Genomic DNA, 27,657 nt, shown 5'->3' on the forward strand with positions numbered 1-27,657 from the left:
ACACACACACACACACACACACACACACACACACACACACACACACACACACACACACACATTGCCGGCACTTCCGCCATCGAGTCAAGAGGTGGGTCACCTCCGTGCCGTCACATCTCGACTTTGCTCAGTTCCAGCACGAGTGCAAGCTGTTCTTCCTCCGCCCTCCTCTCCTCCTCAATAAACTGCCGGAAGCGCGCCTCTGCAACGCTGCGCCGCTTTGCCTCGGCCAACTCAGCATCTTCTTCCTCGTCCTCTTCCCCATCGTCGTCGTCGCTCGCGTGTGCACCACCCGACACACCATTGGTGTGCACGACATGCTGGGGTGCTGCTGTCGTTGTTGTGGCCGTTGTCGGCGAAAGTGTGGCGGAGACGGGCTCTTGAAGGGATGGTGGCTGTGACTGTGGAGGTGGTGCTGTCGTGATGGCAGGCGGTGGTGGCGGCTGTTGGTATTGATGGGTGGGCTGGTGTTGCGGTTGCTGATGTTGGTGTTGGTGTTGCTGCTGGTGCTGGTGCTGGTGGCTGTAGTGTGGGGACTGTGGGCCTGCCAGTGGCTGTACATACGCTGGCTGCTGGGAGGCGTGCGAGGCTGCGCGTGCGGAGATGGAGGCGGTGGCGCGGGACGGGTGGGCTGTGCGCGCGGCATGCTGCTGGCGAACAAGCTGCATGGGATCATAGTACCCGCTGCTTGGGTCCTCCCCGTGTGTCAGCAGCACAGGGTCCACAAGCGCCGAGTAGTCCGGCGCTGGCTGCTGTTGCCCGCCCGCAACACGCGTGTGCGCATACGGCACCGCATAAACGGGCTCCTCATTGCCGTTGCCGTTGTCAAATTGCCCGTGTTGCTGGCTATATGGCGTGCCTGCAGGCACGTGGTTGGAAGATGTGTACGCGTGCACGGATCCACCGCTGCGGACGAGTGGCTGATCGTACTCAGGCGAAGGTGGGCGGGGTGCACCATAACCTTGTTGCTGCTGTTGCTGTTGCTGCTGCTGTTGCTGCTGCTGCGCCTGCTGTTGTTGCCACTGCTGGTGCGCCCGGCGCTGCCGTGCGATGCGTTCGGAGGTTGGCACGCTCCCGCCACGGGACAGCGGCGTGCCCTTGTTGGTGGGAGTCGCCGGCGTGGCTGGCGCTGTCACCGACGACGTTGTTGCTGCTGCTGCTGCTGCTGGTGTTCCTGGTGCCAACGTGGGATGCTGGTGTTGTGCCCATGTGCCAGCGTCAGCGTGGTGCCGGTTGGCAGGTGGGCGGGTGGGGAGTGGCCGTCCGTTTTGCCGCGACGACGACGAAGACGAAGACGACGACGACGACGATGGCTGTTGGTGCTGCGGTGGTGGCGGCGGCGGGGACGATGTTGGTGGTGGGCCAAGCAGCTGCCCATGTGGTGCACTTGTTACGGCACCGTTGCCGTTGCCGTTGCCACTGCCACTGCCACCATCATCATAGACGAAAGGAGAGGCCATGTTGTGGAAGCCGTAGCTTGAGGACTGCGAGCTGCTGCTTGGCTGTGAGTTGCCTGCATGCAAGCTCGGTCCGATGGATGAGGATGCCGAAGAGGAGACAAACCCCGTGTTGTCATCCTCTTGTGCCCAACGGTCCAGCAGCTGAAGGACAACGCCCGCCTGCGCGCGCACTGGTTACGTGTGTGTGTGTGTGTGTGTGTGTGTGTGTGTGTGTGTGTGTGTGTGTGTGTGTGTGTGTGTGTGTGTGTGTCATGAGCACACGTGTGAGGACTTGAAGGATGACACATCGCAGTGGTGTGGGAAGAGTCAACCACCACAGCCCGCAGTTGCGTGAGTCAGCAAGATGACTTTAGCTGAGTCACACACGTATGCACGTGATGAGCTCGTGCCTCTGCAGGATGACAACTCACCAGCAGCACCACGATCGACGCCGTTCCTGTCCTTGTCAAAGTAGGTGAACGCTGCAAACCCGACACGGGCGAGCAGGCAACACGCAGGAGCGCAGGAGAGACAAAAATAGGGTGTCAGCGGGCGCAACAATAAAAGTACTCACAGGGTACACAACCTCCCGCGCGTGGTGGTGGTTCGGGGGATTGGTTTACCTCGCAGGGAAGCGATGTGAGTGCGCACGACGTAGATGTCAGTGATCAGGGTAGGGTTGCCGTTGCGAAGAATGTACTCAAACACGTGGAGCACCTGACAAAGCAGGCAGGCACTGTGAGCTTGGAAACGGCGGGCTAGCTGTGATGTGTGGAACAAACGTCACAGACATGCAGTGTTGCGCTTCTTTTGCAATTACCACGACCATGCACACACATGTGCACACAAACAGTCACACACGCACACGCACACGCACATGCACGCACGCACACACACACACACGCACACACACACACACACACATGCACAGGTGCACAGTGGTCTCACCTTGAACGGGTGGGACCACAAGTGGCCTGAATCTTGGAGGCGCTTGGTGAAGACGCGCATCATCAGCTGTCGCTGGAATCTGTGCAGTGACACGATCACACAAGCACACAAGCACACAAGCACACAAGCGGTTGTTTCTGGTGAGATCGCCACACCCTCCCATCGAGAGCTGCATGGTGTACGCACGCACGCACATACGCATGGAGAGAAAGCAGGCCATCGAGAACCACTCGAGTGCACGCACGTGTCTTGCATGTCGACGATGATGGCGTCAAGCTGTTCCTGTGTTGGCGGGGTTTCGCCTTTGCATGTTGCTTCCTTTGCCAGAAGCTCGCACGCAGGGCGATTCTGCATACGGTGCTTTGCCGCCCTTCTCAAACCCGACATGACGAGAGTGGTGATGTGGTGGTGTTGATGACGCTTTTCCTTCTTTCCTGCTGTGTCGCTCCAACCGTGTGTCTTGAGCTGTGGTGAATGCGCATGCGCACACGACCCCTCGCTTGGCTTGCTTGCTTGCTTGTGAGAACGATGTGTGTCTATGGTTGTGGTGTGTCTGTGGTTGTGGTGTGTGTGTGTGTGTGTCACGTCACATCACAAAGCGCGCGAGCAATCATCGAAGATGATGGATGGCTTCGAACCACCGCCATCACAACGACTACTCTATATGCTGTCGTATAGGCCATTTTCAATCCCCTCCAACAACAACCAAACCAACCAGCCAGAGCAACGATGGCTGGCGGCGGCGTGGATGACGGCTCCACGTACTCACCCCTGGTATGATGTTGTTGATGTGTGTGTGTTGTTGTGCATGTATGTTGTTGTGCGCGTTGATGTGTTGTCAGCTCGTCTGCCAGCTTATGTGCCAGCTTGTGTGTCAGCTCGTCTGCCAGCTTGTGCTAGCTGGCTTGCTTGTGTCAACATGTGTGTGAGAGTTTGTCTTGTTGCCACGCTTGTCTGTGTTGAACCATCACAACTCACAACACACCATCAACCCACCAACACATCGTGCAGGTGGGTGGCGTGTATGTCTTCAACTTGATCGTCGGCGCAGGCGCACTGGCCATGCCAAAGGCCTTCAGCGAGAGCGGTTACATTGGAGGTGCGTTATAGCAAATACAGCAGATGCAGCAAAGGCCACGCAGAAAGGGCTTTGCGGCTCCACACACGTGCAAACACAGCTGACACACAATCACACGCACGCACAAACACACAAACCACACACACGTTCCACACACACAGCCACTCAGTGTGTTCTACGAGGTCCCTCTAGTGCGCGGTCAGTGTCACGTCACATCACAAAGCGCGCGAGCAATGAATCGTGTGAGTCATCATCGAAGATGATGGATGGCTTCGAACCACCGCCATCACAACGACTACTCTATATGCCTGTCGTATAGGCCCATTTTTCAATCCCCTCCAACAACAACCAAACCAACCAGCCAGAGCAACGATGGCTGGCGGCGGCGTGGATGACGGCTCCACGTACTCACCCCTGGTATGATGTTGTTGATGTGTGTGTGTTGTTGTGCATGTATGTTGTTGTGCGCGTTGATGTGTTGTCAGCTCGTCTGCCAGCTTATGTGCCAGCTTGTGTGTCAGCTCGTCTGCCAGCTTGTGCTAGCTGGCTTGCTTGTGTCAACATGTGTGTGAGAGTTTGTCTTGTTGCCACGCTTGTCTGTGTTGAACCATCACAACTCACAACACACCATCAACCCACCAACACATCGTGCAGGTGGGTGGCGTGTATGTCTTCAACTTGATCGTCGGCGCAGGCGCACTGGCCATGCCAAAGGCCTTCAGCGAGAGCGGTTACATTGGAGGTGCGTTATAGCAAATACAGCAGATGCAGCAAAGGCCACGCAGAAAGGGCTTTGCGGCTCCACACACGTGCAAACACAGCTGACACACAATCACACGCACGCACAAACACACAAACCACACACACGTTTCCACACACACAGCCACAATGACCCACACACATTCAGCACAAGGTTTTGTTCACATCTCGCGATCCCTGACTCAGCCCAGCTCATGTGCCTGTGCCATGTCGTCGTCGTGCGTGCGCGTATGAATGTCGTGCTTGTGCTTGACAGGATGCATTCTCGTTGCTCTGCTTGCGGCCTTCTCGTACTTGACGGTCACCTTTATGATCGAGGCCATGGCCATCGCCAACCGCTTTCGCCGCCACGAGGAGAGACAACGGCATGTGCAGGTATATGCTGCCCCGCATTGCTTCCGCGTCTTCGCATGCCGGTTGCACAGCGTCACCAAGCGCACCACTTTGCGTCGCACAACAACCATTAACAACAACAACAACAACAACAACCCTCTCCATCTTCGACGCTCACCCCCGCCACCAATCGCACTTTGACCGTTATTGACAACGCTGCTGCCCGCCACATAGAGCTCCGAGGTTGCGCCCCTCATCAGTGAGTTTCGCACGCTCGTTATGTGTGTGTGTGTGCTGGGTGGGGCGCTGCAGCGTGTTGTGGTGTGGATAGGATTGCCAATGAAGGCAGCGTACGCGCAAAGTACACCCACTGACTTGTGTTTGCATCGTCACCACCCCATCATCACCCCTGACACATCTGCGCAGATGAAACAGAGGCCGCCAATCCGTTTGAGATTACGCACCGCACAGAGATGGTGAGGGCAGGGACCACATGCGCATGCGAATGGTTCGCCCATGCTTGAGCTTCTCTCGCACTCAGCACACTCGTATACATGGCTGGGCCTCTGCATCATCTTGTTTTGTACCACACAACCTCGCACCCGTGCCCTCGCCCCTGTGTTCCCTCTCCAACATCTCACCGCGAGCGCCTCTCTCACGCTTTTCGCGCCATGTTCCGTTTGTGCAATCTAATCTCTCTGCGACACACGCACTGTCACGCTGGATGTGCTCCTTGTGCTGCTTGTTGTGCTGGTTGTGCTTGTGGTGCTTGTGCTTGTTGTGGTGGTGCTTGTGCTTGTTGTGGTGATGATGATGCCAGGCGGAGATGGCCAAGATGTTCTTCTCCACGTGGGGCCTTCGCTTCTTCTATGCATGCATCGTCATCTATCTCTACGGCGACCTCTGCATCTACGTCGTCGCAATCCCAAAGTCCCTTCAGTCCGTCGCCTGGTGCGTGTATGTGTGATGTGTGATGTGTGTATGCGCGTGCGCGCGGGAATAGTTGTGCTTGCTCCTGGCTCTCACACCCTTTCATACAACCTCGCACACACCCTCACTCACGCTTTCTCTCTCTGTCCTTCTCCATATATACACGCACACAGCGGCAATCTTTCGCACCAGGCGCATTCGCACTCGCACCACGAGAACCACACCTATGCCCACCACCACTGCATGGGCACGCTCGACTCCCAGCAGGCATACTACGTCTTCCTGGTCAGACACACCGCTTCGCCGCTCGTCTTGTGTCTGCGTGTGTGTGTGTGCGTGTGTGTGTGTGTGTGTGTGTGTGTGTGCGTGTGTGTGTGCGTGTGTGTTTCTGCTGATTGCTGCTTCCATGCCCAAGAGGTTTGTTTTCCACTCACTGCCATCGCCACTACCACCACCACAACTCCTCACCGCCGTTGTTGTCGCTGTGCATGCCAGACTGCATTTGCGGTGGTGCTCGGTCCCTTCTGCTTCTTCAATGCGCAGAAGACGAAAGCGCTGCAGATCTTCACCACCGTCATGCGCTGGTCCACGTTCATCATCATGATCGTCATCGCCCTCATCGGCATTGCAAACAAAAAGGTCCCACACGCGCGTTTGTGTGTTTGTTTGTTTATTTGTTTGTTTGTTTGTTTGTTTGTTTGTTTGTTTGTTTGTTTGTTTGTTTGTTTGTTTGTTTGTTTGTTTGTTTGTTTCACTCATTGTCCACCACTCTATCCGTGCTTCTTACCTCATCCCCTGATCATCCTCACCTCACAACGCGTCTCCTCCCTTGACAACGCCCACCGACCCTCCAGGGCTTCAACCACGACGACCACGTGCCGCATGCGTCTGACGTCAGCACTTTCAAGGCCACCGGACTTCCGGTCCTCTTTGGCGTCTCCATCTACTCGTTCATGTGCCATCACAGGTGCGTGTCGCTGACTGATGTCGGTTCACGTTGCCATGGCTCACATTCACGCACCAACAGCTGCACAGAGGGTGTGCCTGTGCGTATGTGTGTATTTGTGCGTGTATCCGTGCGATGAAGCAAGAGTCAACACAACAACCACGATAACTCCTCACCCCTCCCCCCTCCCCCAATCCTGACTGTTCACCAACTGATCACAGCTTGCCTTCGCTACTGACGCCGATTACGCGGAAGAAAACGCTTGGGACGGTGCTGTCGCTTGATTTCCTGCTGTGCTTCCTCTTCTACGCCCTCCTCTCCCTCACCGCCGTCTTCAGGTTCCAAGGTCCGTGACGCAATGCAGACATTGTCGATGTTGTGACGCAATGTCCAAGTGGGAGCGCTGTGCCACCACACACACACACACACACACACACACACACACACACACATGTGCGAAAACGTGAATGATTGTCTCAACCCCACTTTCTTCCGTCCACGTTGTCCGCGCTGCCGTCCTGCAACTCCTCACAGCGGACAGTTTGAAGGATTTGTACACGCTCAACTTCACGGACTTCCCGTCCAAGTTTGTCTCATACTTCCTCGGCCTCTTCCCTGTCTTCACGCTCAGGTCGGGTGATGTGCGCGTGCGTGCGCGCCTGCACATGCGTGCGCGTGTGTGTCAGCATGCCTGCTGGTCACAGCCCATTCCACATTCTACACGCCACCTCCCTTTCGCTCACACGCAAACACACACACGCACACACATATACACGTGTTCTCTGCGCTTGTGTGCTTGCAGTGCGAATTTCCCGATTATCGCCATTACGCTGCGCAACAACCTGCGACATCTCTTTGAGCCCCCAGACAGGCCCTTCCCAGCATGGGTCACACGGGTGCGTATGTTGTGTGTGTGTGTGTGTGTGTGTGTGTGTGTGTGTGTGTGCGTGTGTGTGGATGCGTATGTTGTGTGTGTGTGTGTGTGTGTGGATGCGTATGTTGTGTGTGTGTGTGTGTGTTTCCTTTTCTTTTGTTCGGCTTGTGCATGTCTGCGAACGGACTTATTTATTCCCCATCCACCTTCAACCATACATGCTTGCTCACCAACACCGCCCCCCTTCCTTTCCACTTCACACACACACACACACACACACACGCACACACACACACACACACACACACACACACACACACACACACACACACACGCACACGCACGCACGCGTGTTGCTGCAACGCCAGTTTGTGCTGCCTATTGCTGCAATTGGCCCGCCAATCCTGGTCGGCTACTTCACGGAGGACGTCGGCTTCCTCGTCTCATTCACCGGGTACGCCAGCAGCACCCGTGCGGGCGGGCGGGGTGTTGGGGTGATGGGTGTGATGGTGGGTTGGTGATGGTGGGTTGGTGACTGTTGGGGTGTGAGCACTCGGAGATGGATGTTGCGCTGTGGGAGCATTCGTATTCTTCTTTAGCCCTCTCTCTTACCCTTGCTCCCACTCCTCCTCTTACCCTTGCTCCTACTTCACACACAATCCGCACTCACACACACACCATCACACACACACACACCCTCTCTCACACACACACTCTCTCTCTCTCACACACACACACACACACACACTCACTCACTCACTCATTCTCTGCTGCACGCTGTTGCTTGGTTGATGTCAGGTCATATGCTGGTGTCGGCATTCAATACGTCATCCCGGCCCTGCTGTGCTACTTTGCCCGCCAAAAGGCCAGGCGCGTCTTTGAGACATACGACAATCCTCACGCGTAAGACTCCCCGTGGTGCCGTGAGTGTGTGTAGCTTGCATGTGTGCCTCACTACCTGTCTCGTGTTTTGGTCATATTGAGACAAACACACGCATCAACGCGCTCTCGTGTGCATCCTCGCATGCTCTTACACATGCATATTCACCTTCACCCTCACATGTACTCCCACACGCACCCTCGCACCATGCCAGGTCTTTCTTCTCACACAAGGGCTGGATTTTGTTCGTGGTTGTGTGGTCTGTGGTGTGCATTGGGGTGGTCACGTTCAACCACATTTACACAAGGTCATGACACACATACAGGCACGCACTGTAAAGTGTGCCCAACCTAGCATTGTGCATTGTTGTTCTTTGATTCGGCGTTGTAGTTGGTGTTCTCCTCCTTGTGGTCCTTGCTTGCCTGGTTTGCTTTGTACTCTTTTTTGTGCGTTTGCTGTGCTGTATGCTTGCTCTGAGCTTTCCTTCTTCGTCTTCGTCTTCTTGTTTTTCTTCTTCTTCTTTGCTCTTGTTCCTGCCACGCATGGAACACGCTGTGGAGTCAGCAAGCAAACAGCAACAAGGGCCAAGCAAGCAACAGAGCGAGACACACGCACACACACTCACACACACACTCACACACTCACTCACTCACGCTCACTCATTCACGCACACCCAAAAAGGTTTGGCAATTGGTGAATGATTTGGGGTAATTTTCGTTGTTTTGGTTGCCAACCACCGCCAACGCCAACAACAACAAGCAGCAAGCAGCAGCGAGCACACCCACCTTCCTTCTTCTGCCGCCACCACCTCCACCCGCTTCCCACCTTCACGCACGCACACACACACGAAACAGACAAGATGACGTCCCGTCAGATCTTGCAAGGTGTGTGTGTGTGTGTGTGTGTCTTTGTGCATTCCAGATAGGCGACGTGTCGTTGTGTGTGTGTGTGTGTGTGTTCAAAGTCCCAAACTCACAAAGCTTCTCACTCCCGCACCCACACACACACTCACACTCACTCACTCACACACACACACAACACGTGTTGGCATTTGCAGTGTTTGAGAACTACCAAAAGGCACGCGCGTCCTTCGTGCAGACGGTGGCAGATCTGTCATCCCGGCCACAAAATGTCGAAGCCCTTCGCGAGGCCGGTACGTGCGTGCACACACACACAGACATGCATCATGCCTGCGCCCATGACGCCGACACGAACATATCGTTTGTTTCACCATTATGTGCCGCACTCCACTCTTATCTTCCCTCCATCCTTCTCACACACAACACCACCCTCGCAGGTGTGATGGCGTTGCTCAGACCCCTCCTGATTGACACAGTGCCCACAATTCAACAGGTGGGTGGGCTTGCTTGTGACCACTGTTGATCATGTGCTGCGGAATGTGTTGTAATCACTTGCTTCTCGTGTGCAACCAACGGTGCTTGCCTGTCATCGACTGGCTGCAAGCAGCCATGGTTGCGAGAATGAGCTGCATTCTGCATGGCATTGCTGTTCCTTTGCGCGGTTGCTTCGCACACACATGCTGTTTGTTCTGCTGTCAACAGCGAGTGTCACCGCTGTACGTTCCACGTTCATTTACGTCGTCCACCTGGCGCATCCTCACCCTCACATGCACTCGTTCCACCTCATGCGGGATACCTGTGTGTGGTTGTACTCTCTGCAGACGGCTGCCCTTGCGCTTGGCCGCCTTGCCAACCACAGCGACGAGCTGGCTGCTGCCGTTGTCCACGATGACATCCTTCCCCAGCTCGTGTACAGCCTCGCTGAGCAGAACAGGTTCTACAAGAAGGCCGCAGCCTTTGTCCTGCGCACCGTCGCCAAACACAGCCCTGAGCTAGCAATGGTGGGTTGCGACCACGGCTGCACAATGTATGGCGCTCCTGCTTGCAATACGCATTGTTTGCACCGTTGTCCTTTTCTCCATTCTCATACATCACATGGCACACACACACACACACATCACATGGCACACACACACACACTCACTCACACCACTTCCAACCTCGACCATTTGCTGCAGGCTGTTGTTGACAGCGGGGCTGTGAGTGCGCTGGTGACGTGCTTGGACGAGTTTGACCCCGGTGTGAAGGAGGCCGCAGCATGGGCCCTCGGTTACATTGCCAGGCACAACGCTGGTGCGATGACATGGGAATGTGTGTGTATGTGTGTGTGGTGTGTATGTATGTATGTATGTGTGTGTGTGTGTGTGTGGTGTGTGTGTATGTGTGTGTGTATGTGTGAGAATGAGTGGGTGTGTGTATGTGTATGTGTGTGTGGTGTGTATGTATGTATGTATGTATGTGTGTGTGTGTGGTGTGTGTGTATGTGTGAGAATGAGTGGGTGTGTGTGTGTGTGTGTGTGTGTGTGTGAGTGTGTGGCTTTGTTGCTCCCTGTATTTCTCGCTTCACCCCTCACACACACACACACCCTTCTCCTTGAACTCACCTTCGTGTTCCCCTTCAACTTCTCTGCTCCGCTGTGTGTGTGTGTGTGTGTGTGTTTGCACAGAGCTTGCACAGGCAGTTGTGGATGCTGGTGCCGTGCCGCTGCTTATCCTCTGCATCCAGGTTTGTGGAGAGAGAACATGGACACATGTGCATGTGCAGTTTGACATTGATGTGTTGCGCCACTATCTGCCATTCTTGCATGGCTCTAACAATCCCTCACATACGTCCCCGCACCAACCCACAACCACCCATTACCACGTCGACCACCAACTATCACTTTCCCCCCTTTCCCCCACCCCCACCTCCCGCAGGAGCCCGAGATGACGCTGAAGCGGATATCTGCCTCTGCGCTGTCGGACATTGCCAAGCACACGCCCGAGCTTGCGCAGACGGTTGTTGACGGCGGCGCGATTGCCTATCTGAGCCAACTCCTCGAGGTGCAGGACGCAAAGCTCAAGCGCCAGGTCTTCTCCGCCCTCAGCCAGGTCTGTGATGTGTTGTGTGTGTGTGTGTGTGTGTGTGTGTGTGTGTGTGCATGTGTTGGGTGTCCGCATGTGTTTGGTCTGTGATGTGTTTGGTGTGTGTGTGTGTGTGTGTGTGTGTGTGTGTGTGTGTGTGTGTGTGTGTGTGTGTGTGTGTGTACTGCGTGCACATGTGTGTGTGTGTGTGTGTTGCATTGCCCTTGTGTGCGCATTGGTTTGTGGTGACATACGCTCAAATCGCACTGTCCCACATCGTACCACGCATCCCAACTACACTCGCCTGTTTTGCAGATTGCCAAGCACACGGTTGACCTTGCTGAGCTCGTGGTCGAGGCCTACATCTTCCCTGCCGTCCTCCCCTCCCTCAAAGGTCCGCACATGGCTTCATGTTTGGAGACACAGTATGTGTGCGTGTACGTGTTTTGTGTTTTGTTTTTGTGTTTGTCTGTATCTGCGCGCGTGCGTGTGAGTGTCCGTCTGTTTGTCGATGCAGGTGTCAGCGTGTGCCACACGTTGAGACCTAACCTGCGGTGGCCCTCCCTCCCTCCCTCGTGTCCTTACGCCATCTCACACCTTGTTCTCGCACAACACACAAACACACACACACACACCATCTACCCAGATCCCGACGAGTATGTGCGCAAGAACGTGGCCATGCTGATCAGGGAGGTCGCCAAGCACTCGTCGGAGCTTGCGCAGCTCATTGTCAACTCTGGCGGTGTCATTGCCCTCGTGGACTACGTCAACGACTCGGCCGGCAGCGGCGCAATGCCAGGCATCATGGCCCTCGGTGGGTGCATGCACGGTGGTTTGGAGAAGGGAGGGAGGCGGGGAGGGGTGGAGGCGGGGATGGTAGAGGGCGTTGGCAGTGGTGTCTCGCCGTGTTTGTGTTTGCGCTCAATGCTATGCTGATTGTTTGGAGCTCACAGCTCTCACATCCACGCACATGCACACCAAAACAACACAACACAAACTACAACACCCACGCACACTGCCAGGGTACATTTCTGCGTTCTCTGAGCGGCTTGCCATGTCCGTGGTTGTCTCGCACGGGGTGCCCGCGCTCGCCCACGCCCTGCACACAGAGGCGGAATCGCACATCCGCGCAGCAGCAGCGTGGAGCCTGGGCCAGATTGGCAGGCACACCCCCGAGCACGCCCGCCACGTTGCAGAGGCAAACGTGCTGCCTGATTTGCTTGCATGCACGATGGATCCAGCCGCGTCTGATGATCTTCGAGCAAAGGCATCGCGTGCGCTCAAGAACATTCTCCAGAAGTGCACCCACATGCCCGCCCTGCAAGGTACCACACCACAAACTATGTTGGCGTGTGTGTATGTTGTGTATCCATGTGATGTGTTGTGTTGTGTGTGTGATGTGTTGTGTTGTGTGTGTGTGATGTGTTGTGTTGTGTGTGTGATGTGGTGTGTGTGTGTGTATGTGTGTGTGTGTGGTGTGGTGTGTTTGATGCATGTGCGCGTGCGTGTGTGTCTGATGCATCCGTGTCCGACTGTCGCACGTGTGACATACTCTCCCTCTGCTCTTCTCACAACCACGCTTGCCCCTCGTCTTTGGCGCCTTCATTGCGCGCGAACACCAGCACTGCTTGCGGATGCACCGCCGAGCGTGCTGGAGAATGTTGTGGCGCAGTTTGCCAAGATCCTGCCCTCTGATGCAAAGGCGCGCAAGCAATTTGTCACCTCTGGCGGCCTCAAGAAGGTGTTGTGGCGCTTACGCTGTGCATGCGTATGAGAGACAATTGAGGACGGCAGGGGGCGACGAGAGGGGTTTTGCATGTGTGCGTGTGCGTGTGTGTGTGCGTGTGTGTGTGTGTGTGTGTGTGTGTGTGTGTGTGTGTGTGTGTGGGTGGGTTTGCGTGTGTGCGTGTGTGTGTTTGCCTTTGTGCTTCTCAATTGTGTGCGTGCTACACTGTAGCATGCCCACTTCCTTTTCCCATACTCACGTGCCCACTACACCCATGTCAGATTCAAGAGATTCAAGCGGAGGAAGGCTCTGACCTGAGCGAGGCAATCCTGACCATCAATGAGTGCTTCCCAGAGGAGATTGTTCGATATTACAGCCCAGGTAGGCGTGTGCATGTGTGTGTGTCTGTGTGTGTGTCTGTGTGTGTGTCTGTGTGTGTGTCTGTGTGTTTGTGGTTTTGCATTTTTCGTCGTCCTCCGTGTGGAGACAGTTGTGTGCTCTCTCTGTACAGCCTGTGCGCTCCACTGCTGTCTGAGCACCACACTCAAAGCATCCCTCCACATGTTCGCCTTGCCCTTCTGCTGTCATTCCTGCTCAGGGTACTCGGAGACCTTGCTCCAACGCCTTGATTCCCACACGCCCGGCTCTGCCAAGACCGCATCATAATGATGTGCCCTTGCGAGTTGCCTCTTTGTTCGTTGTTCGTGCTTGCGTTGGTTGTTGTGCATGCTGCGAGTTGCTGTTGCTGTTGCGCCTGTGCATGGTGTTGCAGCGAGTGTGTTGTGTTGTGACATGTGACGTCGTGTCAACATGAGAGACGCGTGAGAGCTGCCACCGTCGTCCGTCCGTCCGTTCAGTTCATCATCATTCTGGCTTCCCCACACCCGACACCATAAAATGAACATTGCCCATATCCGTTCGTTGTTGTTGTTGGAATGTGCTGTTGTGCTGGTGCACTGCCAACGACAACACACACACACACACACACACACACACACACACACACACACACACACACACACACACACACACACACATCTTCGCCTTGTGACGACGACTATGAGTCGACGGCAAGAGGCTGGGGTGAGCCCAGAGGAGCGCAGACGCGCACGAGAGACAGCACACAGCATGTATGAGGGCAGGGGTATCAACAAGGACGAAATTGCGCGCGTCATCGGAGCCGAGTACGTTCGTGGAGGAAGGATCGTGCTCATTCCGTTGTGCGCCTGTTGCACCACAAACGCATGTCTATTCCCACGCCACCCTCTCACACACTCACTCACTCTCTCACGCACATACACTCACACACTCACTCACACACGCACAACACCAGGTCCAAGTATGAACGCTTGGTATGCATGTACTACCTGCAGCTGTTTGATTTCAAGGCACAGGACATTGTGTCGGCGATCAGGCGCTTCCTGTCTCACTTTGCCCTCAACGCAGAGGCACAGGAGATCGACCGCATCATGTACAGTAAGTCCGTGTCCCACATGCGTCTACGCGAGGATCATCACGCATGTGCATGCGGAGGTGACACAATTTGATGTTGTCACGCAACCACCTTTATCGGCGTCATCACTGCCAGTGACCCGTCAACGTGCTACTTGCTTGTTGCTGAGCTAACGGCACCTCTCTCCATGATTATCCGACAGGCTTTGCAGAGCGGTACTGTGAGCAAAACCCAACAGAATACAGTGTGGATGCCATCCACGCCCTGGCCATGGCCATCCTCCTCCTCAACACAGACTTGCACACGCCAGTAAGCAACAATGAGACATGGAGTGCGAGAGAGAGAGAGAGAACATGTGCGCGGGTGTGAGGGAGGGAAAGAGAGAGTGTGCGTGTGTGTGGGGGGGCGTGTTTGTGGTGCACAGAGTGACTGTTGCTCTCTCTCTCTCTCTCTCCCTCCCTCCCTCTCGCCCGGCGACTCGCACCGTGGTACGTGACTGGACGGCGCCCCATCTTGCTCGACGCCACTGCAACCTCACGAGCACTTGGTGTATGCTTGTTGCATCTTCCAGAACAATACCCGTCGCATGCGTCAAGATCAGTTCATCTACAACCTGGCTGCCCTGAATGACGGCGCGGACTTTCCCCGCCAACTTCTCCAAGTATGTTTTGACACACACACATCCACACACACACACACATATCCACACACACACACACACTCACTCACTCACTCACACACACACACACACACTCACTCACTCACCCACGCACTCACACACTCACTCACTCACCCACGCACTCACACACTCACTCACACACACTCACTCACTCACTCACCCACGCACTCACCCACTCGCACACACTCACACACACGCGCGCACACACACACACACAAACTCATTGCTCGATAATTGTGGTGCTGATTGCGTGTCAGGACATTTACAACAGCATCAAGGCTGAGCAGCTGGTGCCTGTGGCGACACACGACAAGACAGCCGCATCACATGGCGCTCAACAGGACAACGCAGGCAGACCTTCCTTCTCCGTTGTAAGTGATACATGTGTATCATATGCTTCCACACACCTCCAATCGCTCTGCAATGGTACATCTGCGCGTGCCAGTCTCGCCAATGGCATACTCATTTACCCTACCCGCGCCCTCCTCTCATCCGCCGCCGCTACCCGACGACGGCACAGCTGCGGGGACGGCCTTCGCGTGTCCTCGATGCATTCTTTCTTGGCGAACCCATCGAGCCTCCGACGCTCGAAGAAATCATCCAACAGTAGGAAACAATTGCCATCGCTTCTGCGCTCACACACGCACACACACTCTCTCACTCACTCACTCACTCACTCACTCACTCACTCACACACACACACGCACTCACGCACATGCACTCACTCACTCACGCACTCACTCACTCACTCACGCACTCACACACGTCCTCATACCAACGCATTACACCATGGCAGGAAAGACACCTTTGATGCCTTTCAAGCACGGACCTCCTTTCGCCACCGCGCCTGGAGGACGCTGCATGCTGCCATCTGTGGGCGGTACTTGATCTTCCACAAGTCATCCTTCCAGGTTCATACAGATCATGAACACATGCACACTCATGCAACTGCGCGACTCATGACACACATGCTTGTTCTCTCACTGCTAAGTGTGTTTCGATCTGCCATCGCTTCACTTTCCACTGCATGTTCACACACATACACACACTCTCTCGGTCGCTCGCTCGCATGTTCGCCGGCGTTGTGTCCGTGGTTTTGTTTTTCCCTTGACGCGTCTGCAGCCGCGATCCATTCAAGACTACGGGCACAATGTCTATGATGTTGTGCTGTTGTACCACGCGTTCTGCAGGTAAGACCACCTGCGGTTTCGTGTTCCCCTGCTGTCTTGTGCTTTGCCACATGAACACGCCCGCATACCTTGGTGCATTCACGCGCAGCATCACCAACCTTGGGCGTACAGGCGGGCGCTGGAGTACACCAAGCGTGACCACGTGTTCGAATTGACGACAGCGACGGGCCGGCGCATGCTCTTCACCGTTCCGTGCGTTTCAACCAACGCCGTGTCCTGAACTCGATGAAACACCGCAACACACCAATGCTCAACAAAGGCAGCAAGGGTTGAAAAGAGTTTGATTGCTGCTCATCAGCTCCCCTTGGTGTGGGCGTTCTTGTTGTATTTGTCGTTGTTGGTCTTGCTCTTGTTGTGCTTGCTCTTGCTCTCGCTCTCCGTGTGTAGGACAAGTGGCAGCATGGACAACTGGATTACGCGCATCAACACCATTGCCGCTACTTCCTCGGCTCCGCCACTGCCGGCACCGGCAACATCACAGCGTGGGTTCCAGGTGAGCATGTATGGCTCCGTCTGTCTGTCTGTCTGTGGCGGTGTTGCTGCACACGAGAGTTTGATCGTTTTCTTTCTGCTCCTTTCCTTTGTCTGTGTGTTTGTCTTTGCCAGTGCTTGCGTCTGGGTGTTCATCAGTTTTGGGTGTCCCTCTCTTGTCCCTTGTGCCCTTCCATCACATTCCTTGCATCGCCTGCCCCTTTAATTTCCTCCGCCGCCAACAGCGACCGGTTCTGCCAATGTCGAGGTCATCGGAGACGCTCGAAGAACAAGTCGCGCGCTACCGTGCGCAACTCCGGCAACTCCGCGATCAGCTCAGGTGCGAGGACAAGGGCCGTGAACATCTGCCGTACGACTTTGCTGTTTGGGGCGCCTGTTGCCTCCACATGAATTGTGTTTGGGCCTGGGTTCGAGGCAGGTTGTGGCCACCGCCATCTTCGCCCTCTTCTCACTGCGCAATGTCTTGTCCACAGTGTCCACCAATCCGAGGAACGCGCTGCCAAATCACAAGGCAAACGATCTTGGCAGGTGTGCAGATTGGGGTCTGAATTGTGTGGAAGAGTGAGTGCACCCATCACGTGGTTTGGTTGTTTGCATGCAAATGTATCATATGTTGGCTCGTGGTTTTGCTGATCCGCCCCGCCCCTTTCTTCTGTGAACAGCAATGGGAAACAAAGCAGGAATATCTCGAGTTTGAATTGCAGCGCGTCGCCACTTACTTCGACATTCTCAACGCAATGCACAAGACATCCGATGCCCTCACGCTCCGCCGTCTCCGATCGTCAGTTCACTTACGCGTGTGCTCGTGTGGGTTGAGTTTCTCGCCATCCGCTTGTTTTGCTTGCATTCCCTTCAAGCGTGCAACTTTGTGCGGTTCCTGGGCTGACAATGATGCGATGCTTTCCTGTGTTGCTTTGCTCATAACCACAGGCAAGACGAGACCACGATATCCGTCAGCTCACCGCGGAGACTCAGGGTGAGACTCGCTGCATGCCATGCATGAGCATCTGGGCCTGATCTGCTTATATTTGATGCGCACACACACACAACCGTCTCACTGATTGTGCGCCGCCAACGACTGTACACCACCAGGACCGATATCTCGTCATGCCGCAACACTCCAGGCCTCAAGTATCTTGGGTCTGAACCATCACGAACCGTCCGTTGGTGTTGGTATATTCACGTGGTGTGCCCCTGTTTTCCCCGTGTACGTGATTGCTGCTTCTCTCTAGTTCCTTTTTTCTTTCTCAGGGGTTGTGGGTACTGAACCACAGACAGATAAGCATGCGGTTGTTTTCTTCTCGGGGGGGGGGGGGGTTCGTCTTGTTGTTCTTGTTCTTTGTAATGCAACTTCAAGTGAGACGCGACTCGGAAAGAGGGACCCAGGCAAATCCAAACGTGCACACCCTGCCCTCGCTTCTGTGCCAGCTGATATGCAGTGCGTTGCTGGAGCATAGCATGACACTGAACAACAGCAGCCGTGGCGAGAGTCCTGTGTCCCTGAAGCCCGCAGCGAATAAAGGGTGACAATCCACACATGAACAAATTGACGGTGAGCTGCGCAAGGAAGCAGTGACTCAGTTGCGTCGCGGCGTGATGTGACTGAACCTGAGCACTCTGCGCCCACCAGAGAACGTTCAGCTGACGAAAAACAAAAATGCTTATCATCACATCAGTTGTGTGAGTTATGAACATAGCGGCGGCCCTGACCCAATGGTGTTGGCGCGACTTCTTGTCATACGAACAAAACATCATTCCGTGGACTTGCGCGTGACTTGCGCGTGACTCCTCATACGCCCCTAACTCACGTTGTGTCGAACAAAATTCGTTGGCAACGATTACGCGCGTATTGTGTTTTGGGTCGTGTAACGTCGCCACATCGAGTGGCCAACAGAATAAGTGAAATAAAGAGGCAGAATAAGGACCGAATGACCAGGTTAAGGAAAGCATGCACAGACAAGTGCTGTAACAATGGCATCAGTGATAAAAGAGATAGAAAGGTGCGAACGACCTGTCATGCAGCATGGCGCAAGGGACAGTACAAAACAGTACACACCCAATGCGGCAACGTAAGAACGTTCGTTCGCCAAAGGCAAGACTGCTCCACAACAAGGCAATACACAAGAGAAGCAAGCAACAAAGTGACAATGTACACAAGCCACAAGTCATGATGATGATGATGGTCAGTGAAGATACATAGAAGTTAACCATGTCACTCAAAACAAGCAGGCGTGGATCACTTCACTACTTCAGCATGCCGTGAACGCAGATGCGCAGTCGAAACAACAACAGGGATCGCTTCACCCAGTAACAAGTGTCCTCCGACGGGGGCGAGAAGACAACATACCAACACCACACGTCCATCACACGTGCAACTTAGAAGAAGAGTGGCGACGGGTGCTGGTCGATGGTGCCGATTGGGTGGAGGGTGTGGAGGTGCTGCCGCACGTGGTCCAGCAGTGCTTGCCGCTCCTTCAACAGCCGCTGACGCTTCTGCACAAGCAGGTCCTTGGTCTTGTTCAGCAGCGTCAGGCGCTGGCGCACCGTCCGGCGGCCGGTGAGCTCCCGGTTGCGGCGGCGCCAGTAGCTGCGGCGCGCAATCTCTCGCGTGCGCTCAAGCTTCTCGTGGTCAATCTCGCCGTTCTCAAGCACACACCGCTTGTTGATGGCACTGCGCCCGCGCATCGTCGTGCTTGCTGTGCCCTTGGCGCGCACGCTGCTGTTGCTGCTGCTGTTGGTGCTGCTGCTGGGTTGTGCCTGCATGAACGTGCGATGTTGCGCTTGTGATGACGGCAAGGATAAGGGGCAGGAGGAGAAGGAAGAGGTTGTGGTTGTGTGCGATGTGGACTGTAGAGGGATGGGATCTTCAGCGTCGCTGCTGCTGGATGAGAACGACGCGGCAGACAGTGCTGACGCCGACGATGCCGCCGACGCCTGTCGCTCTTCCGTAGGCGAGGAGGTGGAGGTGGGGGAGAGGAAGGACTCCAGGGCTGCGTCAAGCATGTTCATGTCTGCATGGCTCAGCAGCTGCTCGACCGGGACGTCGCTATTCAATGTGAACGCAGGCAGGAAGGCACCGTCATTGCCCTGGCCCTGCGAGCAATCAGTGGCGCCGACGTTGATGGCACCGCCATCTGCCGTCGCTGTTGCTGCTGTTGTTGTGGGGAAAACATCATCATCAAAGTGGAAGATGTTGTCGCTTGTGCTTTCGAAGCGGAGGCGGGGGCTTGCCAGTGCAGTGTCAAAGTCGAAGAACGGTGCTGCCTGCTGCTGGTGCTGCTGTTGGGAAGTAGCAATGCTGTTGGAGGACTTGGATGCGTGGAATAAAGACACCGATGATGATGAGGATGATGGCGGGGATGATGGTGTCATCGACGTGTCCTTCTTGGTGTCGTCGATGATGCCAAAGCCGCTGTCCAAGGCTGCCATCATGGTGGAATTGGTGTTGAGCGTGGAGAAGGCGGATGTTGTTGGTGTGGGGGATGTTGCGGATTTGCTTGCCGTTGCATGCAGGCAAGGGGATGGGGAGTACTCTGCATACAGCTGCGAGTAGCCGCCGCTGCCGCTGTCACCGCTGCACATGCTTGGCGCAAAAGGAACGGCGCTGAGGTCGAGGTCTGCTGCGGAGCGGCTTGTGCGGCAGCAGGTGGGCTTGGTAAGGGTGCCTGCTTGCTGGACGAGGCCATCCAGGTATGTGTGGTAGGTGGCGACGCCCTCCGATGTTGGTGTTGGGGTGTCCATGGTGCTGCTGGTACAGCGGTTGTTTGTTTGTCCGTTTGTGGACTAAGGAATGCGCGAGGCGCGTTCTTCCGGGTTGTTCGCCACTCCTCGTGCTCTCGGTGTGGTCCTGGATCGGTGCCGGTGTGGTGAGTGGGTTGGACGGCTTTCACAGCTTGGCGTCTCCTCTGTCTCTGGACGTATGCTCTTGAGAATGCGATGACGACGGGTAGTGCGTGCGGCAGAGTAGCAAGTGGCACGCACTTGAGCACTTTGAAGTTGAGGGACTGGAGAAAATGGCTAGTGTCGAGCACCATCACTGTTGGAATGCAGTGAGGATGCGCTGCTGCTGTCTTTGTTGTGCGGTGTTTGTTGTGCGGTGTTGTGTTTGATTTTGATCTGCGACGCAAGGAGGAGGTGGGACGGCTTGTCTTGTGGTGTGCAGCTGTGGTGGAGAAGATACTAAGATAGGTGGGTTGGTGGCAAAGCAACTGGCTGGGTTGCGCGACGCAACCTTGATGCAGAAGAAAGTGGACAGCAGCAAGGGAAGGGAAGGGAAGTGCGGCGTCAGGACGAAAGCCCACCCAACATTGCCGCAACAAAACAGCAGACATTCATGTGGGGCTTTTCGTCTTTAGGTGTTTTGGCTGTAGCGCTGTACAGGTGTGCCGTCGCCTGCCGCCTTGCTTGTTGTGTGGTGTTGGAGACAAACCAAACCACAACAGACAAGCCTAAATTCGTGCAAACAAAGAGCGAGAAAGCGCACAGCAGCGCCGCCACGAGCGACACGCGAAGGGCTGGAATGTGTGTGTATGTCCAATATGCCCCGCGTTTAACCTTTGGTCATGACGCGTTGGAGCGAAGGCACAAGCGAATATTGGTGAAAGCATCAACAACGCCACCCACGTCACTCATTCGTCCGTGTGTCGTGGTTGCTTGTGCTTGCACACTTGGGCTTGCTTTTGGTGAAGGTTTGGTCCCGACATAAAATTTGTTGTTGTGCTTGAGAGCAGCAGATTCGACATAAAATTTGTTGTTGTGACATGATGCAAACACCCAACAGCCCTGCAGCCACCATGAACATGATGCAAACACCCAACAGAAGCAAGCCACCCTCGCAAGCCAAACACAAAAAACCAGCCAGCAGCTACAGAGCGAACCTGCCCGCTCCGCAGCACACGAAAAACCTCGGGTTTGATCCCTTTTCTTCAGCTTTAGAGCTTTGTGTTCTGTTCTGGTGCCAAGCGACCAGACCATCTCTTCCGGTTGACACTGCACACAGCTGAGACGCACGCGCTGGTTGAATGGGACAAGAGGGCGATGGATGCGACAACAGAAGAGGGAGGGGGAGAGGAGAGACATCGACTAGAAGACTGAAAGAGAAAGAAAGAGCAACCGCCGGCGGTTCCTTTGCATGCTTATATATGGCCTGCCATACGCCCCACCACAGCCCTCGCCTACAGCAAGCACAGCAGTCTGCAGCAACCCTGCGGCAGCACAGCAACGCAACAAGTGGCCAGCCAAGCGCACCTGTTGCTACAGTGACAGGGCAACGATACGCCAACCGGCGCAGAGAGGAACAGCAACAACACCAATCAGAGCAGTGCAGGCACAACGTTGCTACAGCAGCAGCAGCAGCAGCAGAGCAGCAGCACACTCAGCAACAACACTCGAAGGTTTTGTGTCGTGTGTGGTGATGGGGACCACCCCATGTGGTGTTGAGCACGAGGAGGCGATTGCCCATGCAAGCACACAACAGAACACAGCTCCACCAGAGCAGACTCAAAGCTGACCACACAGCAACGTACTGGCATCGTCAAGCTAGGGCATCATCAGCAGCCCGTCAGTGAACGAAGTGGAACGCTTCTTCAGCACCCAACACGAACAAGGGGATGAAGCAGGTTGCTGTGCTCTCTGCTCTTTCTTCTGCTGTACGACAGCTTTCTTTGCTATGGAGCAACGGTGTGACGAGGGGCGAGCACCGGGAGCGACGGACTTACAAAGCGCACAGCGCCCTAGCGCCACTCACAGCCTGTTGCAAGCAGCACCCACTCGCACCTCCTATCGCGGATGGCTGAATGGATGGGTGGGCTGGTGGGCGATCCAAGAACAGAAGAACTCCAAGGCCGCAAAGCGAAGGAAGAGGAAAAGGACAAGGAGACAAGGCAAGCAAGTGTGTCCTGTCTCTGTGCTGTCTCTGAGCTTGTCCCAGCCTGATGGCGAGGGGGAGGGGCGAGGGGGCGCGGTGGTTTGTTTTCTTTTGCGTTGCGTTGTGCTCTGCTGCAAAGCGAGCTCGAGGAGAAGGCTGCCGCTCTTGCCTTGCTCCTTGCTGCTGGGCCACGCAACCAAAAATTTCGTTGTTGTTTTGATGCATGGATTCTTTGGTTGAAGGTGTTGTTTCTTCTTCTTCCTTCCCCTTCCTTGGTTCCTTTCTCGTGGTTGCATGTGATGTTGATGTGAGAGGATGTGATGTGATGCTGATGCGATGTGACTGTCCAACACCAGCCTTCATTGGTCCGGTGACATGGTGTTCATCTCAAGCCCTTCTATGTGGCTTGGTGGTGTCTTCTCTTGCGGGGGCCTTTCTTTATTTAGTTGTTTGGGTGATAGGGTGATGCCGACTTCTCTCGAGTAGCCTAGTACTTAGCCTGAGCCTTAGTCTGCCATGCCAACAAGGCGTTGTATGAAAGGGAAGAAACGAAAAAGAGGGAGAAGGGTGTGTTTATCCCTCTTTCATGTGCTGTTGTCACTGCTCCTTGTTTTGTTTGATTTCCTCTCCATGTGCAAGGTTGCTGTCGTGGTTTGTGTCTGTTGAACCCTCCTTGGTCCCCTCACGCACGTATGGACGTGGGGCCAACTGTTTGCATTCCGTCTCTTCTCCTCTCTTTCTCTGTGTCTTGAAGCTTGATGAGATTCAGGTCGTTCATTGAGTTGCCAATTGTCTTTGTTCTGTCTTGGAATCAGACGCAATGCACCCAAGAAGCAAGAGAGCAGCGGACGGGATCAATCCTTCAATCACCGCATCTGCCACACGCCTCCTCGACGCACCAACACCAAACATGCTACACATGAGGTACGCGCGCGTTCGCATGTGTGTGTGTGTGTGTGTGCGCGCGTGTGCGTGTGCATTCGCATTTGTGTGTGTACATACATTTGTGTGTGTGTGTGTGTGTGTGTGTGTCTGCACGTGTGTTTGTTTTGTGGACCTGCTCATTGCATTTCTCCTCATGTGTTTGAATTGCTGGGTGTGTTGGCGTGCGCTTCCTCCTTCTGCTGGTTAGCTCACGTGACGAGACATGCATTGTGTGTGTGTGTGTGCATGTTTGTTGTGACGCTGTCACAAGGTGCAGCTGAGGGAGGCACCACAGAATCACAATGCACCTTGGCCGCAGTTCTGCCCCATGCAGCATGAGAGCATGACGGTGCATTATCGCGCGTCTTCCACGGGACATGTGCACGTGCACGTCTGTTCGTACCTTCTTCATGTTCGTGTAAGTGGGTTTGTCGGAGGCTTTGCCGCCTGTTACATGTTTGCATGCGTTGTATTGATGCATATATGTGTGTATATTTGTGATTGTGTGTACATGTGTACATACATGTGTGTATGTGTGTGCCTTGTTTTTCCTTTCGGGGTGCTGCACATGCGTTTGTTTTGCTGGTGTGCTTTGACATACCCTCCACAGACCGTGGCCCAGTCACCCCTCTTCCCTTGTTCACTTGTTCATTCTCTTTCACCGTCCTCCTCCTCAACCACTTCTCTGTCCCTGTCACTGTTTGTGTGCTGGGACTCAGCCTTGTCCCTTAGCCTTGTCGTTGTGTGCATGTGCTAACGCGTGGCGTTTGATGTGGGTTCTGGGTTGGCATGCGGCAACACCAACGTAGCAGGTTTCAGGAGCTGGAACTGCTTGGCAGACGAAGCAGATTAGACACACAGGCGGTGCAAGCGTGCGCTGAGCGGGGGCGGAGCGGGGCTATGTGCCCTTGTCTCCATCTGCTGCCTGCTTGACCGTAGTCAGACACAGACAGAGACAGTGCGTCTTATTTTTGCTGCTGTGCGAGCACTGCACTCCACCGAAAGTCGGATGGAGGATTAATTGGCGGTCGGGGACGACAGGGCCAATTGCAGCTTTGCTTGAGCGTGCGCACACTGTGGAGAGTGCCTGCCTTTCATTTGGAACACAAGCTTTGGAGTTTTGTGAGCCACAAGGTGAGTGTGCGTTTGCGTTGAGAGTCGTTTCGTGTAGATCGATCAGATGTTGAACTGTGGTGGCTCCAACTGTGGTCGTACGTGTGCATGCACGTGCCTGGCGTGCAGTCCGTTCTTGCATTTCACGTGTGCTGAATGTTACACATGCACTTACGCGCGCGCAGGTTCGTGTATGCGCGGGCGGGGGCTTAAGTCTTAAATTGTTTGGGCATGCGGGCTTGGCAGCCGCGCGCTCGTGCACCGTGGATGGACGCGTCGCATTGCAGACATTTGACGGTGAGCGGTGTCATGGCACCGTAGTTTCTGGGTTGGGAGAAGTGGGTGTGTGGCGTCGGCGATCGCCGCTACATGGCCTGCACTACAGTGCGATGCCCGCGCGCGCGCGCGCGTGCGTGTGTGCGTGCGTGCGTATGTATTTGTGATTGTGCTTGCAATTATGACGTAGCTGTGGGGTAGGAATGCTGGAAGAGGACGTCCATGGCGTTGTTGTTGTTGTTGTTGTTGTTGTTGTTGTTGTTGTTGTAACAGTGCCTGTGTGGTGCATTGTCACACGCTGTCGCGGTTTTTTCCTATTCGTATCCAACTCCTCACACACATGTGCATGCACAACACAAACCCAGCTGGAGCTTTCAAACTGTCGTTGGTTTGGCGGAATCGTCAAATCTATCATGCGACGGCCCTCACACTCATCAACAGCCGTGATTGTGGTGTGCTCATGATGCTGGCATGAGGGTATGGCGGTGTTTGTACTGGCTGACTGGTGCATCAGTGTGCTGCCTTGTGCTTTGTGGCACACGACAGCCGTGTTCTTTTTCTTGCTTTCTTTCTTTCTTTGTTTTGCGTGCGTGTGCGCTATTATATTACTCCTGTCCCTTGCAGTCCCTTATGTCAGTATGTCCGCCTTCTGTCCTTTGCTGTATTCCCGTATCCAGACGTTGTGTTGTGCGTGGCTGCTTGTCTTCTTGTCTTGTTCTCTTCTCTTTTGCATCCAACCTCCCCCCCCCCCCAATTTCTTCCTCCTCCTGTTCCTCCTGTTCCCCTCCTCGCTCTCCATTCCTCCCGTTATCTTTGCCCCCCCCCCTCCTGCGTTGCTCCTCCTGTTTGCTCCTCCTGTTGGCGGCCTCATCGTGTCCTCTCCATCCATCATTCTTGGGTGCATGTGTCTCCTCGGCTGTGGTTTGTTCATGGCCAATTTTCGGCCAGCAGTTGTGAGCAAAAACACCACAAGATGATGAAAGCTGTTGTGACGATGGTGAGTTTGACTTACATGGTGGCAACGCGAGTAGTGCAGCACACGCACACTCACCCATGCCCGCTACCCCGTGTTACCCTCTCCTGGCGACCAGAAGCACGCACGCGAAGACATCGCCAACACCCACCCGAACAACGAAGCAGTACACATTATCTGGGGTGGGGTGTGAGTGAGAAAGGGAGGAATGAGGGAGCCACAGCTGCCAACCAAAGCCAAGCCAACATGAATTTTCATTTTCCTTGTGCTGGCGGGACACAGAAGAGGACGTAAGCAGGACATTCGTATCGACTCTCGCTCTTGGCTTCTCTTGCTGCTCTGCAGGTGCACTCAGGTGGGCTTCTGAGCGATTGTGTGGCATGAGGACCTGAGGGCTCGAGGATCTGCGCACTGGACTGCACCAACAACGTCAAGCATGAGGATCTGAGGCGACGTGTTCCGTGCTGTGTGTGCGGCAGATCAGGTCTTGAACTGGGGTGGCTTTACACATCAATTGTGCTTGCATATGCCCATGCACGCGAGGCACACGTGCCTCTTCCCTTCGTTGCTGCATCTCACGTGCGCTCGATATCACACACGTGTGTCCGCTTTCCATGCGTCGAACAGAAACACGCGCAGGGGCTTAAGTGTGTGGAATTTTCACACCACCCTGCAAAACGGTCGCGGGTGGGTGATGCCGCATACTGTGCGGAAAGGGCATGACGGTGGGGTGGTGTCGCCGTTGTGTGATGGAGTGACGTTCGGACATTGCTCCTGCATGCATGGTGGCTGCCGTACCAACACAGTGGTTGGTCCTTTGGTCGGTCGGAGCAGCCACATCACAGTAACACCAGCAAACCAGGGCTTGGTTACTCGAGGTGTGTCCGTATGCATGTGTGTGTGTGTGTGTTTGCTTGAGTGTGCGTGTTTGCTTGAGTGTGTGGTGCGCTTGTGTGTTTGATGTGTGTGTGTGTGTGCGCGTTTGTGCGAATGCATGTGTGGGTGTTCGCGTGTGTGTTTGTCTGTGTCTGTGTACTCTGTGTGTACTATGTGCGCTTGTTTGATCGAATGTGTATGGGTATGGGTATGTGTGTGTGCGCGCGTGTGTGTATGTGGATCAACCTTCTTCGCTATGACAGTGTTCTCATTGGTCTGGCACAAGTACACGCGCGCCTTTCACACACGCACGCACACACACACACACACACACACACACACACACACACACCCACTCAGGCCCATTAGGTACGCATGTACTCTTTCTCTTATAGTGATCGCACCGTCACGATCCTGGCAGTGTTTATGTTTTATTTTTATTTTTTTTTTTTTTTTTTAGGTCAGGAAGAGTGTTCGTACTACTAATAGTCTTTTAAAATGATGTCAAAGAAATCAAAGTACCATAATGAGGAGAACAAGAAAGCGCAAAGACTCATCACGAGAAATCCGCCACCAGATAGAGGTACGAGCATGGACACAGGGGGGGGGAGGGACGTGCGAGTACACACCACCTACGAACGAGTCGCAGACATCTCTGGTAACCTCTAAAATTCTGAGTGGAGTGACCAAAAACACGGAGCAGAGAGATACAGATAGTGGGCAAGAAGTAAGCAAGATATACGAATCGGTGTGCTTGCTTGACATAAACGCGTACGATAGACTATTACGAGATCAACGCGCGGAGAATGAATCACACCACGTCAGTACATATGACCTCTGAAGCACGCCACCATAAACGACAGAGGATCGTTGCAGAAGCGAGGTATGACAAGCAGCCCGTCACGAGTCGGTCAGGGAAGCATAGGCTAGCGGAGTGGGCTTGGTGATAACAGGCACTCCCTCGAACGTAAAGGCGAA

General features: G+C 54.6%; 7 protein-coding genes across 7 annotated transcripts; 5 read left to right on the forward strand and 2 right to left on the reverse strand.

Annotated features, from left to right (window-relative positions):
- Nucleotides 1–35: 35 nt before the first annotated feature.
- Nucleotides 36–2,961, reverse strand: PTSG_07711 (uncharacterized protein). The gene is made up of 5 exons (XM_004991451.1): nt 2,632–2,961; nt 2,388–2,466; nt 2,063–2,156; nt 1,871–1,921; nt 36–1,630 (listed from the first exon to the last, which is right to left on the reverse strand). Exons 1-5 carry the CDS (start codon nt 2,772–2,774, stop codon nt 111–113), a joined length of 1,887 nt encoding a protein of 628 aa, XP_004991508.1. The 5' UTR covers nt 2,775–2,961; the 3' UTR covers nt 36–110.
- Nucleotides 2,962–3,079: 118 nt separating this feature from the next.
- On the forward strand, nt 3,080–8,775 carry PTSG_07712 (uncharacterized protein). The gene is made up of 15 exons (XM_004991452.1): nt 3,080–3,161; nt 3,399–3,486; nt 4,481–4,599; nt 4,792–4,816; nt 4,984–5,033; nt 5,378–5,508; nt 5,661–5,772; nt 5,983–6,126; nt 6,342–6,454; nt 6,655–6,779; nt 6,968–7,064; nt 7,236–7,329; nt 7,676–7,761; nt 8,106–8,210; nt 8,402–8,775. Exons 1-15 carry the CDS (start codon nt 3,117–3,119, stop codon nt 8,499–8,501), a joined length of 1,434 nt encoding a protein of 477 aa, XP_004991509.1. The 5' UTR covers nt 3,080–3,116; the 3' UTR covers nt 8,502–8,775.
- A 138-nt stretch (nt 8,776–8,913) lies between these two features.
- Nucleotides 8,914–13,750, forward strand: PTSG_07713 (sperm associated antigen 6). Its single transcript, XM_004991453.1, has 13 exons — nt 8,914–9,071; nt 9,245–9,340; nt 9,485–9,540; nt 9,869–10,048; nt 10,226–10,340; nt 10,715–10,773; nt 10,965–11,138; nt 11,427–11,505; nt 11,758–11,925; nt 12,134–12,436; nt 12,734–12,852; nt 13,119–13,218; nt 13,436–13,750. Exons 1-13 carry the CDS (start codon nt 9,047–9,049, stop codon nt 13,501–13,503), a joined length of 1,542 nt encoding a protein of 513 aa, XP_004991510.1. The 5' UTR covers nt 8,914–9,046; the 3' UTR covers nt 13,504–13,750.
- Nucleotides 13,751–13,896: 146 nt separating this feature from the next.
- On the forward strand, nt 13,897–16,379 carry PTSG_07714 (uncharacterized protein; the record flags this gene model as incomplete). Its single annotated transcript, XM_004991454.1, has 9 exons — nt 13,897–14,021; nt 14,171–14,313; nt 14,493–14,599; nt 14,862–14,951; nt 15,227–15,340; nt 15,490–15,575; nt 15,766–15,880; nt 16,092–16,159; nt 16,271–16,379. The coding sequence occupies 9 exons, from the start codon at nt 13,897–13,899 to the stop codon at nt 16,377–16,379; spliced, it is 957 nt and encodes a 318-aa protein (XP_004991511.1).
- A 90-nt stretch (nt 16,380–16,469) lies between these two features.
- On the forward strand, nt 16,470–17,668 carry PTSG_07715 (uncharacterized protein; the record flags this gene model as incomplete). The annotated part of the gene is made up of 5 exons (XM_004991455.1): nt 16,470–16,652; nt 16,876–16,970; nt 17,125–17,179; nt 17,314–17,436; nt 17,582–17,668. Exons 1-5 carry the CDS (start codon nt 16,560–16,562, stop codon nt 17,666–17,668), a joined length of 453 nt encoding a protein of 150 aa, XP_004991512.1. The 5' UTR covers nt 16,470–16,559.
- A 1,087-nt stretch (nt 17,669–18,755) lies between these two features.
- On the reverse strand, nt 18,756–20,696 carry PTSG_07716 (uncharacterized protein). Its single transcript, XM_004991456.1, has one exon. It carries the CDS (start codon nt 20,390–20,392, stop codon nt 19,028–19,030), a length of 1,365 nt encoding a protein of 454 aa, XP_004991513.1. The 5' UTR covers nt 20,393–20,696; the 3' UTR covers nt 18,756–19,027.
- A 748-nt stretch (nt 20,697–21,444) lies between these two features.
- Nucleotides 21,445–22,446, forward strand: PTSG_07717 (uncharacterized protein; the record flags this gene model as incomplete). Its single annotated transcript, XM_004991457.1, has 3 exons — nt 21,445–21,605; nt 21,819–22,044; nt 22,309–22,446. 3 exons carry the CDS (start codon nt 21,445–21,447, stop codon nt 22,444–22,446), a joined length of 525 nt encoding a protein of 174 aa, XP_004991514.1.
- Between the last annotated feature and the right edge of the window lie 5,211 nt (nt 22,447–27,657).

Source organism: Salpingoeca rosetta (genome assembly GCF_000188695.1).
Source record: "Salpingoeca rosetta unplaced genomic scaffold supercont1.20, whole genome shotgun sequence".
In the NCBI taxonomy this organism is placed as follows: Eukaryota; class Choanoflagellata; order Craspedida; family Salpingoecidae; genus Salpingoeca; species Salpingoeca rosetta.

Bases quoted from the DNA above. Each gene is read 5' to 3' on its own strand.
- PTSG_07711 (XM_004991451.1), bottom strand. From the start codon at position 2,774: ATGTCGGGTTTGAGAAGGGCGGCAAAGCACCGTATGCAGAATCGCCCT. The intron at 2,467-2,631 runs GTGCGTGCACTC...GTCACTGCACAG, and splicing joins ATCGTCGACATGCAAGACAC to ATTCCAGCGACAGCTGATGA. The intron at 2,157-2,387 runs GTGAGACCACTG...CTGCTTTGTCAG, and splicing joins TGTGGTCCCACCCGTTCAAG to GTGCTCCACGTGTTTGAGTA.
- PTSG_07712 (XM_004991452.1), top strand. From the start codon at position 3,117: ATGGCTGGCGGCGGCGTGGATGACGGCTCCACGTACTCACCCCTG. The intron at 6,780-6,967 runs GTCCGTGACGCA...AACTCCTCACAG, and splicing joins CGCCGTCTTCAGGTTCCAAG to CGGACAGTTTGAAGGATTTG. The intron at 7,330-7,675 runs GTGCGTATGTTG...CTGCAACGCCAG, and splicing joins TCCCAGCATGGGTCACACGG to TTTGTGCTGCCTATTGCTGC.
- PTSG_07713 (XM_004991453.1), top strand. From the start codon at position 9,047: ATGACGTCCCGTCAGATCTTGCAAG. The intron at 9,341-9,484 runs GTACGTGCGTGC...CCACCCTCGCAG, and splicing joins CGAAGCCCTTCGCGAGGCCG to GTGTGATGGCGTTGCTCAGA. The intron at 10,774-10,964 runs GTTTGTGGAGAG...CACCTCCCGCAG, and splicing joins TGCTTATCCTCTGCATCCAG to GAGCCCGAGATGACGCTGAA.
- PTSG_07716 (XM_004991456.1), bottom strand. From the start codon at position 20,392: ATGGACACCCCAACACCAACATCGGAGGGCGTCGCCACCTACCACACA.